This window comes from Scyliorhinus torazame, chromosome 15 (assembly GCF_047496885.1).
Source record: "Scyliorhinus torazame isolate Kashiwa2021f chromosome 15, sScyTor2.1, whole genome shotgun sequence".
Lineage (NCBI taxonomy): Eukaryota > Metazoa > Chordata > Chondrichthyes > Carcharhiniformes > Scyliorhinidae > Scyliorhinus > Scyliorhinus torazame.
In genome coordinates, this window is record NC_092721.1 from 26,567,325 (window position 1) to 26,582,974 (window position 15,650).

At 45.5% G+C, this 15,650-nt stretch overlaps 1 protein-coding gene across 2 annotated transcripts in view; it reads left to right on the forward strand.

The window, feature by feature from the left end:
- The window catches only part of ndfip2 (Nedd4 family interacting protein 2), a 129,258-nt gene that overhangs the window by 112,324 nt on the left and 1,284 nt on the right, over positions 1-15,650 (forward strand). For both annotated transcript variants that reach the window (XM_072476213.1, XM_072476214.1), the window contains one exon: positions 9,897-10,002. In XM_072476213.1, the coding sequence (XP_072332314.1) occupies positions 9,897-10,000 (104 nt within the window). In that variant the 3' untranslated portion in view covers positions 10,001-10,002. The remainder of the gene's footprint in view (positions 1-9,896; positions 10,003-15,650) is intronic.

Here is a 15,650-nt window from a genome sequence, read left to right on the forward strand (position 1 = left end):
ACAACTGGAGTGATGTGGGCATCGCCGTTAGCGCTGTGGGGCACGCCCCATGCACTAGAGAGCAGTGCCGCAAGAAGCTCCACGACCTGACGAGCGCAGCCAGGGTAAGTAGCTCGAGAGTTCTCCCCCCCCCCCCCCCCCCCTCCACACACACACACACACACGCACCATGTGTCGCGCCCCCCCACCCATGCCTACAAAGGAGGGGGGGCACCACGATCCACCCGACTAACATTGGCACCACACCCCCCTTGCGAGCCACCGTGGCGTGGTGCCCAGTGCCCCCCCCCCCCCCAGCCATAATGTTGCCAACATCTGCGCGTCTTGCTGCTGACCGCCTAACTCTGATGCCTCCCTCCCGTGCAGGATAAGACAGCCCACTACCATCGTGAGTGTGCAAGAACCGGAGGGGGATCACCTGTTCTGCACCCCTTCACCGTCCATGAGCAGAGGGCTCTGGACCTCGCTGGGGGAGCCGCCTCCCGGGAGGTAGCGCCATGCCAGATCGGAGGCGCAGCAGCAAGTGAGACTCCCCTGCCTGGCTACACTCCCTCAGCCCCACGCCTCCCCCTCCCCTCCCCCTCCTCTTTCCCCCCCCCCCCCCTCACACTGCACCCCCACACACTGCCCCCTAACCCGCGTCACACTCCACCTCCTCACACTGCCCCCTCCACCCCCTAAACCCCCTCACACTCCACCCCTCACACTGCCCCCTCCACCCCCCTAACCACCCACTCACACTCTTTTCCCCCCCCCCCCTTCACACCCCCTCACACTCCACCCCGCATGTCTAACGATATATGCTGTATTGTGTATTCCAGGGCCAGTCGACGATCGTCCCGGCACGTCTCAAACAAGCCACCGCCATCCAGGTTCACGTCCAGCCGCCCACGGGGACGCACGCCAGGGAGGGGAAGGAACGCGGACAGGAGGGCCCTCATCCGAAGCCGGGGCAGAGGAAACTGACGCGCAGAGGACAGACACAAATGACAGTGATGAACAGAGGATGGACAGTCAGGACACTGACAGCCATGAAACGGATGGAGAGCCAGGACAATGACGGACAGAGGACGGGGACTCGGGACAGTGACGCACAGAGGATGGTCAAACAGATGTTGGACAGACCGGACAGGGCCCCTCACATGGGCCGGAGACAACGTCCATCAGTCCAAGGCTCGACCCAGGAGACTCCAGACCTGGGGTCCGATGAGGACATGGACCTTGCGTCACTGCTGTCACCCACACCACCACTGCAGATACCCTCACCTCGGTTGGGCACATTAGTGATGAGGCTTCTGGGACACTGACTGGTGCGCACCACACAGCCGAACCGGTGTAGCAGGTGGAGGTAGGAGCAGCCGAGGGGCTGGACGGTTGGACGGCAGCCCTGCCCCAGCACCCAGCTTCCGCCCCGACTGTTCCCGGGTTCCTGGACTTGCCAGATCCACCAATACACCCAATGCGTTTAGAAACCCAGGGAGTGGACAACAGGATGACAGTCACCTTCCAGCATCTGCAGACGCAGTTGGAGGAGTCCATCCGCGTCGAGGAGCAGGGAGTGGTGCCGGTCATGGCTGCCACCCAGGCCGACATCGCACGGATGGCGTCCGCGGTGGAGGTAATGGGGGCAACGGTTTCGGCCATGGGTCAGGTTCTGCAAGGCGTCGGGCTTCATGTGCATGCATCATCCGTGGCCCAGGACAGGGCTGCCCTCTTCACAGGCAGCCACGTCCCAGAGCCAGCTGGACATTGCCGCCGCGCTCCGGGGTCTGGCTGAGTCTCAGCAGGCCATGGCCCAGTCTCAGAAGGCCATGGCCGAATCTCAGCAGGCCATCGCTGAGAGCATCGGCGGCCTAGCCCACGTGCTGGATAACATACTGCTGCTGAAAACGCCGGCCGGTCAACTCCTCCCCCCGCATGGTCAGCCAGCACGACTGGTTGACGATTTTATTTTGCAGGTGTGAACTGCGACGGCGTGAACTGGGGTCATGCCGTCTGACTTCGGCCCATCCGCGCCGCTGAATATAGGGGGGCCCGGAGAATCGCCAAACATAGCCCCTCGGGCGATTCTCTGGGCGGCGCGGCGCCGAACTCGATGACGCCCTTCTCGCCGGTTGGGAGAATGACGGAACGGCGTCTGACTGGAGTCGCACGAAAATACGGCGGGAACGGCGATTCTCCCAAATGCCACGGCATGGGAGAATCCTGCCCATGAAATTCAAGAATTGAGTTGCAACAAAAAGTGTGTTTATCTGGACTAAAGCTAAAACATGTAATTGAGATCACCTTGGGCAGTAAGCACATTTTTTCATCATTTGTGATTGTCCACACTGGAGAGGAGCCAGGCTGAATCTGTGTTTTGAAGAAGTCATGTAGTGAACAGTGCCACGACACACTGAAATTCAGTGACAACAATCGATGCAGTAGTCTCTCCCTCCCATTGTATAAAAGCATGTGTCAGGACCGCTTGTTTTTTTTTCCTCAGCCCATGACAACATTTTCCACTATACCATGATTCACTCCTGTGTTTCGGAGTCCAGCATTTGATTTGCCACTTTTTCACTTGTTCTATTTGACGAACATTCTTTACAGACACTCTGCCAAATTGATAACTAGACTATCCACTTATAAATTGGTTTGGCAATGATATCAGAGCGCAAAAATAAAAACACAAGGCTAGATTTTCTGGCCAGTCCTGCCATTGGTGAGCCCCCGCCATGGGTTCCCCGGCAATGGAGGCTCTAAGCATTGGGAAACCCCGTTGACAGCAATCCCATCCATAATGATGAAAGTGCATAGCAAGTACGTTGTCAACAGAAATCAGTAAAAGTAGGTTGGCATCTCATGCAGGCATCTCATTACATTTTATGTTTTTCTAGATTCCTAACGTCTAGTTTTTCTGAAATATGTGACAGTACTTTAAGTTAACATGTCAGTGTGCAGTAATTTAAAAAGAAACTACTTTGCTTATTTCCTTTATATTTAGGAAATCGAAGGGATTGTATAATTTTTTTTAAAAATTCTTGTTTTAACATTAGTTGTCGCTGAAAACTTCTCGATGCAATCATCAGATTTTACCAAATGTTTCTTATGACCAGGATCATTAAGTTTCATGCTTGCTAGCATTGTTTCCCTATTGTCTTCTGTGATATATTGACTGTGAAGTATCTCGAAATATGGGAGTGTGAAAGCTACAAATGCAAGTTCTTTTGTCTTCTAACTTCTAAAGTCAATAGTTGACATTATTTTTTGCCTCCACTTCAGTTACCTTGTATAAAGTAGAGCAATGTTAATGTAAATAAAATACAAGAACTGCTTAGAAGCATAAATGAGAAGATAATGGACTGCACAAAATCTAACTAATAATAATAGTCTTTACTTTTGTCACAAGTAGGTTTATATTAACACTGCAATGCAGTTACTGTGAGCATCCCCCTAGTCGCCACACTCCGCCGCCTGTTCGGGTACACTGAGGGAGAATTCAGAATGTCGAAATTACCTAACAGCACGTCTTTCTGGACTTGTTGTGGGAGGAAACCGGAGCACCCAGAGGTAACCCACGCAGCCACAGGGAGAATGTGCAGACTCCGCACAGATAGTGACCCAAGCCAGGAACCGAACCTGGGACCCTGGCACGGTGAATCAACAGTGCTAACCACTGTGCTACCATGCCACCCAGATTAAGAGTTGCCTGTTCGCCTGAAACTACTTTACTTTTCACTGAGTTTCTTGAAGGCTTAACACAGTATATGCAGACTTTTTGGAGCAGTCAATATACTTGTCGTACAATTAATGAGTTATCTAATACTGATTAAATGCGTGTTTGCACTGTAACATGTCCTGCTGGTGAGTTTGAAAGCAGGAGGGAATGTGAAATGCAACAGTTGGCTTACTTTAAGGCCTATCCACCTGCCCCACCATCATTCCAATTTTACCAGCAGCAAGAGTGGCAGCAATAATGCTGGGCGAAGGATACAAGCGAGCATTCCTTGGTTGATGTTTGCCTATACAGGAAGGATGCTAGTAACTGCAATAGCTGCTCCAAGAGGAACTACACTGTCAAGTAATTGACAAAAGAACCAAAGGGGGGTCAGCACGGTGGCGCTGCCGTTAGCACTTCTGCCTCACGGCATCAAGGTCCCAGGTTCGAACCCGGCTCTGGGTCACTGTCCGTGTGGAGTTTCCACATTCTCCCCGTGTTAGCGTAGGTTTCCCCCCACAACCCAAAGATGTGCAGGGTAGGTGGATTGGCCACGCTAAATTGCCCCTAATTGGAATTTTCTTTTAAAAAGAACCAATGGGGAGCAGAGTAATTTTTTAATGCAATGAGTTATGAAGATCGTGCTGGAAGAAAATGTGGTGGTCATTTCAAAATTTGGATGTATACTTCAAAGGACCGGGTTGGGTAGCTCAGTTAGTTGGGCAGCTCAAGTGTAGTACTGTGTAATGCCGAAAGTGTGGGTTCAATCCCTGTACCGACTGATATAGCTTGCCTTACTCCATAGTGATACCATGGCATAAGCCTTGATAAGCAGCCCTAGTCACCAAGGAAGACACATTGGATATACAAAAAGAGCAGAGAAATGGGATTAGTTGGACACGTACATATTCCCAGATCCAGCATATTTGTGACGTGCTGTATGATTCTGTGAAGTAAGTTAAGCACTACTCAAGAAAAATCCTAACTGCGGAAAAAAGTCAATCTGTCGGTGGGTTTGAGTAAAATTTAAACGAACTTGAGCACTTAACAGACATTGTCAAAAGAAGCGCAATGGATTGACATGCAATTTCCACGTCCGACAGCACTGTTCACCACCTTCATTTGGGACCTGCCTTGAGTATCCACTATACTGCAGGTTCTGACTGGAGGAGGAGAGCAACATGCTGGAAGCCAGGAGTTGAATACCACTCCAGAGAGTGCATGTGTGTATTGGGGGAGTGCAATAAACTAAAATAAAACTACATTTGATGAAAGGAAATATCAAGCAAATTAAATGCATGAAGCAAACTTTGAAATGTGACCATTGTGACATGTTTTGCTATTTTTGTGCAAACTGCAAGGTTCCAAGTCCAGTGTTTTAAAACAATGGGGAAGATACCTATGATATTATGAACAGTGAAACCATAAACCTTTCTATTTATAAATACATTTACAATTTCATTACACTCATTGGTTGTCGAAGGAGTGTGCTTTTCTTCAGCTAAATTCCTGGAAACATGCAATGACTTGTACTGCAATTGTATAACCTTACTGATCACAACATTGTAGAACTCATTTTACAAACCTGGTGAAAGGTTAACTCAATTGAGGAAACAAATGTAAATGAAGATGAATTTAAGTAGCATACTGTTTGAAACTAACAGCTGCTGCACATAAATTTTACAATTTTGACTACCTGTGTAATGGGTTTTATAAATCATTTATTATAATGTGCAACATATTCCCAATACAATTTTACTTCAAATGTTTTTTTGTAAATAAAAAACTGGGACACTAATATTAAAACATTATTTCAAGGTGGTGATTGTCCTTAATTGGCTTGTCATCAATCACCTCCCTGTTTGAGTCAAATCAAATCTTCAATCCTGGTTGTGACAAAGTCTGGGCAATTAAGGTAAAGTTCAGGAAATAAAGGTGGAGGACTGCTCTTATTGAGTTTGAGAGTTTACTCAAACTCCAGTGAGTATATCCGCAATCTGTTTACAGTAAGAGCTAAGCGTGTGAGCTAGTCATTTTGGCCCCCGAGCAGCTTTTACTTAGCATATGCTTGTTAATTCCCCTGGACTCTTTTTAAAATCGCCCTTCCATGTGCTAGTATGGCATCTCCAGAATAATGTATGTGCCAAAACTCTCATGAGAGTTCACAGTAAAATGGAGAAACTTGAGGCTAATTTGTAGTGAGGGCCCTTTCAGAGTAGGGATGCATGAAACCTGGCTACAGGGAGAACTGTATTGGCAACTAAATATTTCCAGGCATTTATGAAGACAAGGTAGGGACAATGGGAGAGATGAAATAGTTGTACTAATTAAAGATAGGGGCCAAGAACCTTCAAGCCTCTGTTTTGTACTCTCCCTAGACGTACTACAGGGCCCTCAGAAGTTGAAACCCAATGGAAATTTCCTTGGAAATTTAAACTTGTGATCAGCAATTTCCCTGCTTCCCAGGACCCCATGGAAAAGGACTCCAGAATAGTTAGTCAGGAAATGTTAGATAGAAAACGCCTAATTTGACTCCTGGGTAAGTGTACAACTGACCCCTGCGACTACCCCTTTGACCCTGCAGATTGCCCTCAATCTGATCTGACTGGCCTTCCCCACCACCTGCCGCACACGCACATACACACCGACCCAGCCTGAGTAGCCCCCATCATCCAACTCCCCGGAAACAGGGGTTGCAACCCTGATTGGAAGACTGGGGCCGGTAGAATTTTAGGGAAGTAAAATAATGTAACTACCAGTACGAAGGGTACAGAATCCCTGTGGATTGGATTAAAAGATAAAAGGGGATCCATCATTCTGATAGGGGCATACCACAGACTACCAAATAATCGAAGGGAATTGGAGGAAGAAAAATGTGTGCAAGTTTATGAGGTGATTAGAAGATACAGAGTAATAATCCTGGGAATTTTCAACTGGCAGGGATGACCAGTGAAAGGAGAAAAGGAAATCAAGTTTTTACAGTGACTCTTTTCTCACTCTCTACATTTAGAGTACAACAAAAATAGAATCACTGCTGTGTCTTGTAATGGGTAAACAACAAGAACAGATGGCAGAAGTTAAGAGTACGAGATAAAAGCATCTTAGCACCGTAACAAGACTTGGATCGAGAATAACATAATCGTTGGGAAAAGAGAAAATTGTGAAGAAATTAAGGAATTAAAGAAGGTAACCTTGGAGAGATTAGGAGACAGAAAATAAATTGAATTCAAGAGCAAATATTCCACTGAAAGTCGAAAACAATTAGCAAGCTAATAATGTGGCACTGGGTGAATAAGGGAAAATTTTAATCGATAAAAAAATAACATTCAAGAAGTATTTGGATACCAAAGGAGAGGAGGACAAAAGGGAAGAAGGGAATTTGGGGGTGAACTTTAAGCAAAATCCATGTCGAGAAGGCAAAGAGAATTTATGAAATATTACTGTATCATCAACAAATGCAAGGAGAAATAGTGCTCAAATTTTTAAAAGAAAGGAAAATTAAAGTAGGGAAGGGGCCAGATGAACTTCCAGGAATTAAGGATAAATTCTTAGCAGTAGCATTTAAAGCCACTTTGCCTCAGTTTTTTACTGAAGAAGATAACAATAGGTGTGGATAAGCTTAAAAAGAATAATAATGCAGTTGAGATAGAAAGGAAAGAAATAATCAACAAACCTCTATTCACTTCCCACTCATCATGCTTGTTCAGCTTTTCCTTAATTGCATCAGGTTCAACCACTCTATGAAGGTGAGTTTCACACTCTTACCACTCATTGGGTGAAAAAGTTTCTTCTGAATTCCCTATAGCATTTCTTAATGACTATCTTTTATTGAAGGCCTGTGGCTATGCTATTTCTCCATAGGAGGAAACATTCTCTCTGTATCCACTCAATCAAAACCTTTCAACATTTATCTCAGGGATTCAACAACATTTGCAGCATAATTTAGTAACATGTTCAGTATAACTGCACAGCAGTCTTGAATAAGGTTTTATTTTAAATGAGTTTACAGTTTAGTCTGTGCTGTTGGTCTATGATAACTTCAGCTGTGGTTGTGCTCGGGACACTATAATTGGCCTTAACAAGATTACACATGAAAAATGGCCACTTAGAAGGGAAGGGATACAAGAGGGTGATTTATGCCCATGGAACCATACCTCAGCATGGAGGCAATAGCCTCAGATAGGGAAGAAAATTTATTTGTGAGAATTCTACTTATAATCCCAGAAATGTTTAATGTTGTAATCATCGGTGATGTTGTAATCACGGTAGCACAATGGTTAGCATTGTTGCTTAATAGCGTCAGGGTCCCAGGTTCGATTCCCGGCTTGGGTCAGTCTGTGTGGAGTCTGCACGTTCTCCCCGTGTCTGCATGAGTTTCCTCCGGGTGCTCCAGTTTCCTCCCACAAGTCCCGAAAGATGTACTGTTAGGTGAATTGGACATTCTGAATTCTCCCTCCGTGAACCCGAACAGTCGCCGGAATGTAGCAACTAGGGGCTTTTCACAGTAACTTCATTGCAGTGTTAATGTAAGCCTACTTGTGACAATAAAGATTTTTATTATTGTCTATTGACACCGATTCACATTTATTTATGAGGGCTGAACTCTGAGAACAAGAAAATTGGATAAATATGCACAGCAAAAACTTAAATGTAGCCAATAGAAATGCATGTTTAATGAATCTAAGCTACATGATACCATGGAAACCTACAGAAGTGCTTTATTATTTTAGCTATAATTCTGTACGTTAGTTTGAGCCGGTAGTATATATTGTCTAGAATAAATTAAAACCGTATGGTGAGCTGGATTCTCAGTCGCTGAAATGCTCTAAATTTCATTATTTTAAATGTTAACGGTATTCTCTGAATTGTTTAATCCAGTACAATAAATTATAATGTAGCATCCATAAAACTAGAATTTTTCTTAATACTGATATGAATTTTGCAGAGGAGCCATAATTTCAGGATTAAAAGTAAATTGGGAATTTCAGATTAATGAAGAGTCATACAGACTTGAAGCGTTAACTCTATTTTCTTCTCCACAGATGCTGCCAGACCGGTTGAGTTTTTCCAGCATTTTCTGTTTTTCTTCTTTTAGATTAATGGTTTGCTCAAATGTTGTAAGTTTTCAATTAAATCTGAGATCACTTTTTTTCCCTCCATTCCAGACCAAAGTCCATTTTTCAAAGTTTACATTTTTAAAAAATTTGCAGTATCCACTTCTACTTTTCCAATTAAGGAGCAATTTAGCGTGGCCAATCCACCTACCCTGCACATCTTTGGGTTGTGGGGGTGAGACCCACGCAAACACCGGGAGAATGTGCAAACTCCACATGGACAGGGGCCGGGATTGAACCAGGGTCCTCCGCGCTGTGAGGCAGCAGTGCTAACCTCTGCGCCACCATGTCCTTCAAAGCTTACGTTTTAACCATATTTCCAAAAGTCGTTTTGTTTTAGCACCCGATTAAATTATCTTGGGCTGGAATCTCCGCCGGCGGGATGCTCCGTTTTGCCAGCAGCCCAGGGGTTTCCCGACAGCGTGGGGCTGCCCCACAGTGGGAAACCCTATTGACCGGCCGGCGTAACGGAGAATCCTGCCGGCGGGATGAAATAGAAATGTGGCGCAGTGGGGGCGGAGAATCCAGCCCTTTGTATTTTGGTGCCTTGTATTAGTTCTGTTACTAATTTGTTTTATCTTCGAGAAAGATTTCAAATTAGTTCATTTAAAATTTGCCTCAAGTTATTAGTTATACAGGTAACACTGAGAAAAATATGTCCTTTTTGAAGATAGTTGGTGAGGAGTTGTCAAATAACGATTGCTTGTGGAAATGGGAATTCTGTTCTTATGCAAATTGACCTGTGTTTCAGCCTTGTGAAAGGTTGAATGAGAAGATTCAATGATTTTCAGTGGGGGTATTATGCATATAATCCAATTCCTGCATTTAAAAATGGCAGAAATAACTTAGTTTATTGTGGTGTGGGAGAGGGTCGTGAAGTGTCTAAATAACAATTTGAATACCAGCCTTACATTGGATGTCTTGCTGAATCCAAATGGAATAGTTTTATATGTTGTAGCATAGTTTTAAAAAGTGATTGGAAGTAGATTTGTAAAGCTTTTATAGCATACTTTTATTATTTGTCCCTTTCTGTGTGCTTTCTAAAGTAATGCATTCATTTGTATTTTTATTTTTCCTTTTAGGACTGCTGCTGTTTTTCAGAGGTTTTATCAACTACCTGAAAATCAGAAATATGTCTGAGAACATGGCTGCGACACACCGGACCAGACTTTTCTTCTTGTACTAGAGGTATGAACCATTTCAATGGGAAACTGGATAAAGTAAAGTTGCCATAGTCCTCGATGACCATAGACTGCTTCCCCTTTGAGGGGAGAGCTGACTGGTAGTGATTTAACCGGAGGATCACCACACCTCGGGCGAGGGGTGAGGTTGAGAAGGCGGGGCCTACATGAATAACCTCAGACGGTACAGGAATTGAACCCGCGCAGTTGGCCTCGCTCCACATCATGAACCAGCTGTTCAGCTAACTGAGCTAGACAAGCCCCCAAAGTAAAGTCGTCCAAATGACCATAGGCTGCTTTCCCCTTTGAGGGGGAGAGCTGATTACTGGTGATTTAACCTGAGGATCACCACAGCTCGGGAAAGGGACAAGGTTGAGAAGGTGGGCCTTCCTAACTCAGGCGGTACACGTATTGAACCATGCTGTTGGGCTCGTAACAATCTGACCAATGGCTTGTTTCTACCTCAGTGATTTGGTAGTTAGCTTATTCTTAAGTGTTCTTTAGGTTAATAAATTCTAGCGTTTAATTAAGAGAGCATCGGTTCATTATTATTAAAATGCATTTCCACTGCCTGTCTCCTGATCCCACTCCTACCTGTTGCTGCAAAGACATTGGGCACGATTCTCCGCTCCCGCGCCGGTTGGGAGAATCGCCTGGGTCGCCAAATTTTCCCGCGACGCCGGTCCGACGCCCTCCCATGATTCACAGAAGCGGCCAGATTGGCACAATTGCGTTTTGCATGGCGGCGTCCAGTGAATCGCCCGAGACAGCCAAAATGGCGATTCACCGGTACCCCCGCGATTCTCAGTGCCGGATGGGCCAAGCGGCCTGCCCAAAACGGCGGGTTCCCCCCCCCCGGCGCCGTCCACACCTGGTCGCTGCCGGCGGGAACAGCGCGGGAACACTGGGGGGGGGGGGGGCGGCCTGCAGGGGCGGGGAGGGGGGATCCTGCTACGGGGGGGGGGGGGGGGGGGGGCTCAAATGTGGTCTGGCCCGCGATCGGTGCCCAGCGATCGTCGGGCTGGCCCCTCTGAAGGCAGACCTCCTTTCTTCCGCAGCCCCGCAAGATCCGTCCCCCATCTTCTTGCGGGGCGGACTCGGGGAGGACGGCAACCACGCATGCACGGGTTGGCACCGGCCAACCCGCACATTCTCGGGTGACGCCAGTTATGCGGCGCTGCCTTGGCGCGCGTAAATGACGCGGCGCCACTCCTAGCCCATTTTCGGGCTCTGAATCGGTCGGGATAGGGGCCGTTTCGCGCCGTCGTGAACCTCGACGGCGTTCACAACGGCGCGAACACTCTGTCTCCATTTCAGAGAATCGCGCCCATTATATGTTGTACATTTTCTCCATTAGCATTGGCTGCATTGGTCGCTTCGTATATAATTGAGAACTCCATTCTTGATCACTTTTCTTGGATCCTGTGCTTAATGGATGGAGGTACTGAGTACAAAAACAACAGAAAAGTTATGCTGAGCCTGTGTGAAGCCCTGATTGGGCCACAGCTGAAGTATTGCGCCCAGTTCTGGTCACCACACTTGAGGAAGGATATAAGAGTCCTTGAAAGAGTGCAGAGGACATTTACCAGAATGCTGCTAAAATCCCTAATTCCTGGAACCAAAGTTAGGTTGGAGAAGTTGGGGCTGTTCCCGTTGGAGCAAAGGAGATTGACGAGAGATTTGATAGGGGTGTAAAAAGTTATAGCAGGTTTGACACGGTAGACAAAAAAGTTGTTTCTATTAGCCAATGCTATAAAGGCTAGGCGATCGGATGATGGGTTTTGGGGAAGAAAGGGGAATGTGGGGAAGAACTTTCCTACGCAGTGAGTGTCAACAACTTGAACTTCGCTGCCTAGTCTATGAGGGTTGTGGAAGCGGGGACAATGAATGATTTTAAAAGGAAATTGGATGTGCCCTTAGGAATAAACTTGCAGGACTAGGGAGATGGAGCAGGGGGATGGTGTTGATTAGATTGCTCTACAAAGAGCCAGCATGGATTTGATGGGCTAAATGGCCACCTCCTGTGCCGTTATGACTGTGGCTCTTGATTTCTGTCCTTTGGCTTGGCAATATACTAATGAAGCATGGGACTTGATTTTTAGTAAGTGTAAGTGAACGAGTTTTGAGAGAGTTGAGATCTTACTCCATGGAGTCAGCTTCAACATGCCTTTCCACACAAACATTAATCCGATGGCTTTTGCTGCTGTCCTAAACTAACTGTCCAATGTTAGGAATTGCATGAAACAAGATTCCCTCCAGCTTGACATGAGCAAAGCTGAAACTGCTGTTCTACTTCTGCCAATGACTAGTCATGACTCCCGTCAGCTTATGCAGGTTAGCTACCTTTGTCATGGCTATTCTGCCACGAAATTTGCTTTCCTGTATCCCTGTAACATTGCCCATTTCTGTCTCTCCTATCTGACTCATTTGCATTTGAATAAATCAGTACCAGCTGGCCTCTGTGACCACAGTGAGTTTGTTCTGTAGATTAACCATTCACTCACTGAAATATTGTTCTTGCAGATTAGGTTTGAATTTATCTCCCTTGAAACATAGGATTTCCTCCGAACAAGGTGAAATAGCTCGTCATGACCAACATCCTCTCGTCCCTTTCAAACCCTAAAAGTAACAATTCCTCACTTCTCAGCTTCTCTTTTCCATTGGGAACATACCCAATCTTCATAGTGACTTCTCGTAATCCAATCCATCCTTTCTCATAATCAGTCTGGTTGCTCTCATCCGTTTAGTTTCAGTAGCTGTAATACAAACAATTGTCCTGCAACGACCAGAACTCTACACAGCTTTCAATAAGGCACTGACCAGGCAAGCGATTGTACCTCACAGTAACGTTTATGGCAATCGATGCAGCCATCCCATCAACCACTGCACCCATGTTGGATCTAAGTAGAAAGTTTTCCTTATTAAACAATATATGAGAGGGTTAGGGGAAGGCAGTTAAAACATCTGGATCAAGCAACCTGTTACATTATAGTCCATTTAAACTTTTTTGCAAACATATATCAGGCTATCGATGACTTAAATTTAACAGTAAGCCAGAGGCAGGCCTGTGCTGTGGAGAACCAGCAGAGGGTTTGAGGTGAGAGGAGCTCACTGGCCAAGGTAAGTGCTGACGATCAGCTTTTTGTCCACCTTGTAGGCCAGAGGAAGCAGCAACAATGTCCTCACAAGAAAGCCCTTGATCTCCCCTGTCCCAATCTCAACCCCAATGCACCGGCTCCCAAACCCGCCCATGCTCCCAAACCCCCATCCTGATTACGGACCTAATGCCCTGATATCGCCTACCCCTCTTGATGGCAGCCCCAATGTCCTGGCTCCTAGCTTCAATTGCAGTCTGGAGCCATTGTCCTTCACTGACTGCTGAGACTGCGGCCTCCTGCTGCTTGTTTGTGCTCCCGCCCACCGGTAATATCAGCATCAGAGGCTCATTGACAAAGCATGATATTCATAAAAGAATAATTTTAATTTAAAGCCCAATGCATTTATTATTGGTTCTTATTATTGAGTTGGTTATTTTTAAACTGCAACCTGCATATTTTAATATGGTGTTAACATGCTCTTTGAAACACTAATTCCTGTCAATTCATACAACACACTTACTTAAGTTCATGACTACCTAGAAACAAATGTAAGAATCTTCGAAAATGGTTAATCTTTGAATGGCAGTCTTTCAAGTCATAGAATTTACAATGCATGTCATTCATGTAACAACAAAAGCTGATATTTATAGGTGCCATAAATGTAATAAACGGTCCCACGGTGCTTCACAGGGTATGACTGAGACACAAAAGAAGATATGAGGGAAGATGATGATTTTTTTGATTTGATTTATTATTGTCACATGTATTAGTATACAGTGAAAAATATTGTTTCTTGCATGCTGTACAAACAATGTATACTGTACATAGGGAAGGAAGGAGAGACTGCAGAATATAATGTTACAGTTATAGCAAGGTGTCGAGAAAATATCAACTTAATACGAGGTAGGTCCATTCAAATGTCTGATGGCAGTAGGGAAGAAGCTGTTCTTGAGTCGGTTGGTACGTGATCTCAAACTTTGGTATCTTTTCCCTGACGGAAGAAGGTGGAAGGGAGTATGTCCGAGTGCGTGGGGTCCTTAATTGTGCTGGCTGCCTTTCTGAGGCAGCGGGAATTATAGACACAGTCAATGGATGGGAGGCTGGTTTGCGTGATGGACTGGGCTACATTCACGACCTTTTGTAGTTTCCTGCGGTCTTGGGCAGAGCAGGCTCCATACCAAGCTGTGTTACAACCAGAAAGAATGCTTTCGATGGTGCATCTGTAGAAGTTGGTGAGGGTCATGGCTGACATGCCAAATTTCCTTAGTCTTCTGAGAAAGCAGAGTCATTGGTGGGCTTTCTTAACTAATGTCGGCATGGGGGGACAGGCTGTTGGTTATCTGAACACCTAAAAACTTGGTCAAAGAGGCAGATTTTAAGGCATGACGTAAAAAGGAGGAAATCGAGGTGGAGAGTGTAGGTAGGGTATTCCAGAGCTTAGGGGCTCGATAAATGAAGGTGTGGCCACCAATGGTGGAGCAATTTAAATCAGTAAGTATCTATAGTAAAGAAAATGTTATTAAATGAATACCAGGACCAGCCATTTTCACCTCCCTAACAGCACAACTCAATGCCAATGCCTCAGCTCTATTACTCCTGAAACTCTCATCCAGGCCAGTGTTGCCTTGTAGGCCAATGTTGCCTGCAGATTTTGATATCCTCAAACACTCCTGGCTAACGCCTCACATTCTGTCCTTCATAATCTTGTGGTCACCCAAAACTCTGCTACATGTGTCCTAACTCGCACCAAATGCTGTTCACCCACCAGCCCTGTGCTCTCTAACCTATCTGCCTTCTGATCAAGCAACGCCTCGATTTTAAATTTCCCTCTCATTTTTGCAATCCCTCCAGAACCAGCTCCCTTTTCTGTAACCTCCTTCACTCCTGTAATCCTCCAAGATAATCGGCATTTCTTGAATTCCAGCCTCTTGAACATCCCTGATTTTAACCAATTCAGCATTGATGGCTGTGTCTTCAGGTGCTGACTCTGGAATTCTCTTCACCGTCTCCACCTCTCTTCCTCTTGTTGCTTCTTGAAGACCCTCCCTAAAACCTACCTTTTAACCAAGTTTTTGGTCAGTTGCCCTAATATCTCCTTATGTTTTGCTTTACAATGCATCTGTGAAACACTTTGGGACATTTTATTACATTAAAAGTGCTTTCATATAATATAAAAGTAAAACAGAAAATGCTGGAAATACTCAGCAGCTCTGGCAGCATCTGTGGAAAGAGAAACAGCCCTGAAACCTTGACTCTTGTTTCTCTGCACAAATGCTGCCAGACCTGTTGAATGTTTCCAACATTTAGTTTTTATTTCAGATTTACAGCATCTGCAGTATTTTGCGCTTGATTTTGTTGCTAGCACTGATGCAATGGGCTGAATGGCCTCCTTTCATGTTTTTTTTTCTTAATGATTCAGCTTAGAAAATGGACTAGGTTAGGGTTATGGTGTGATCAGCATCCAGTATTCCTTGTCCACATTTACTTAGAATGAATGGTGCCTTGGTTGAAGGATCAGATGGCTGATTACAAACACGGAACTGTTAGCTATTGTAAG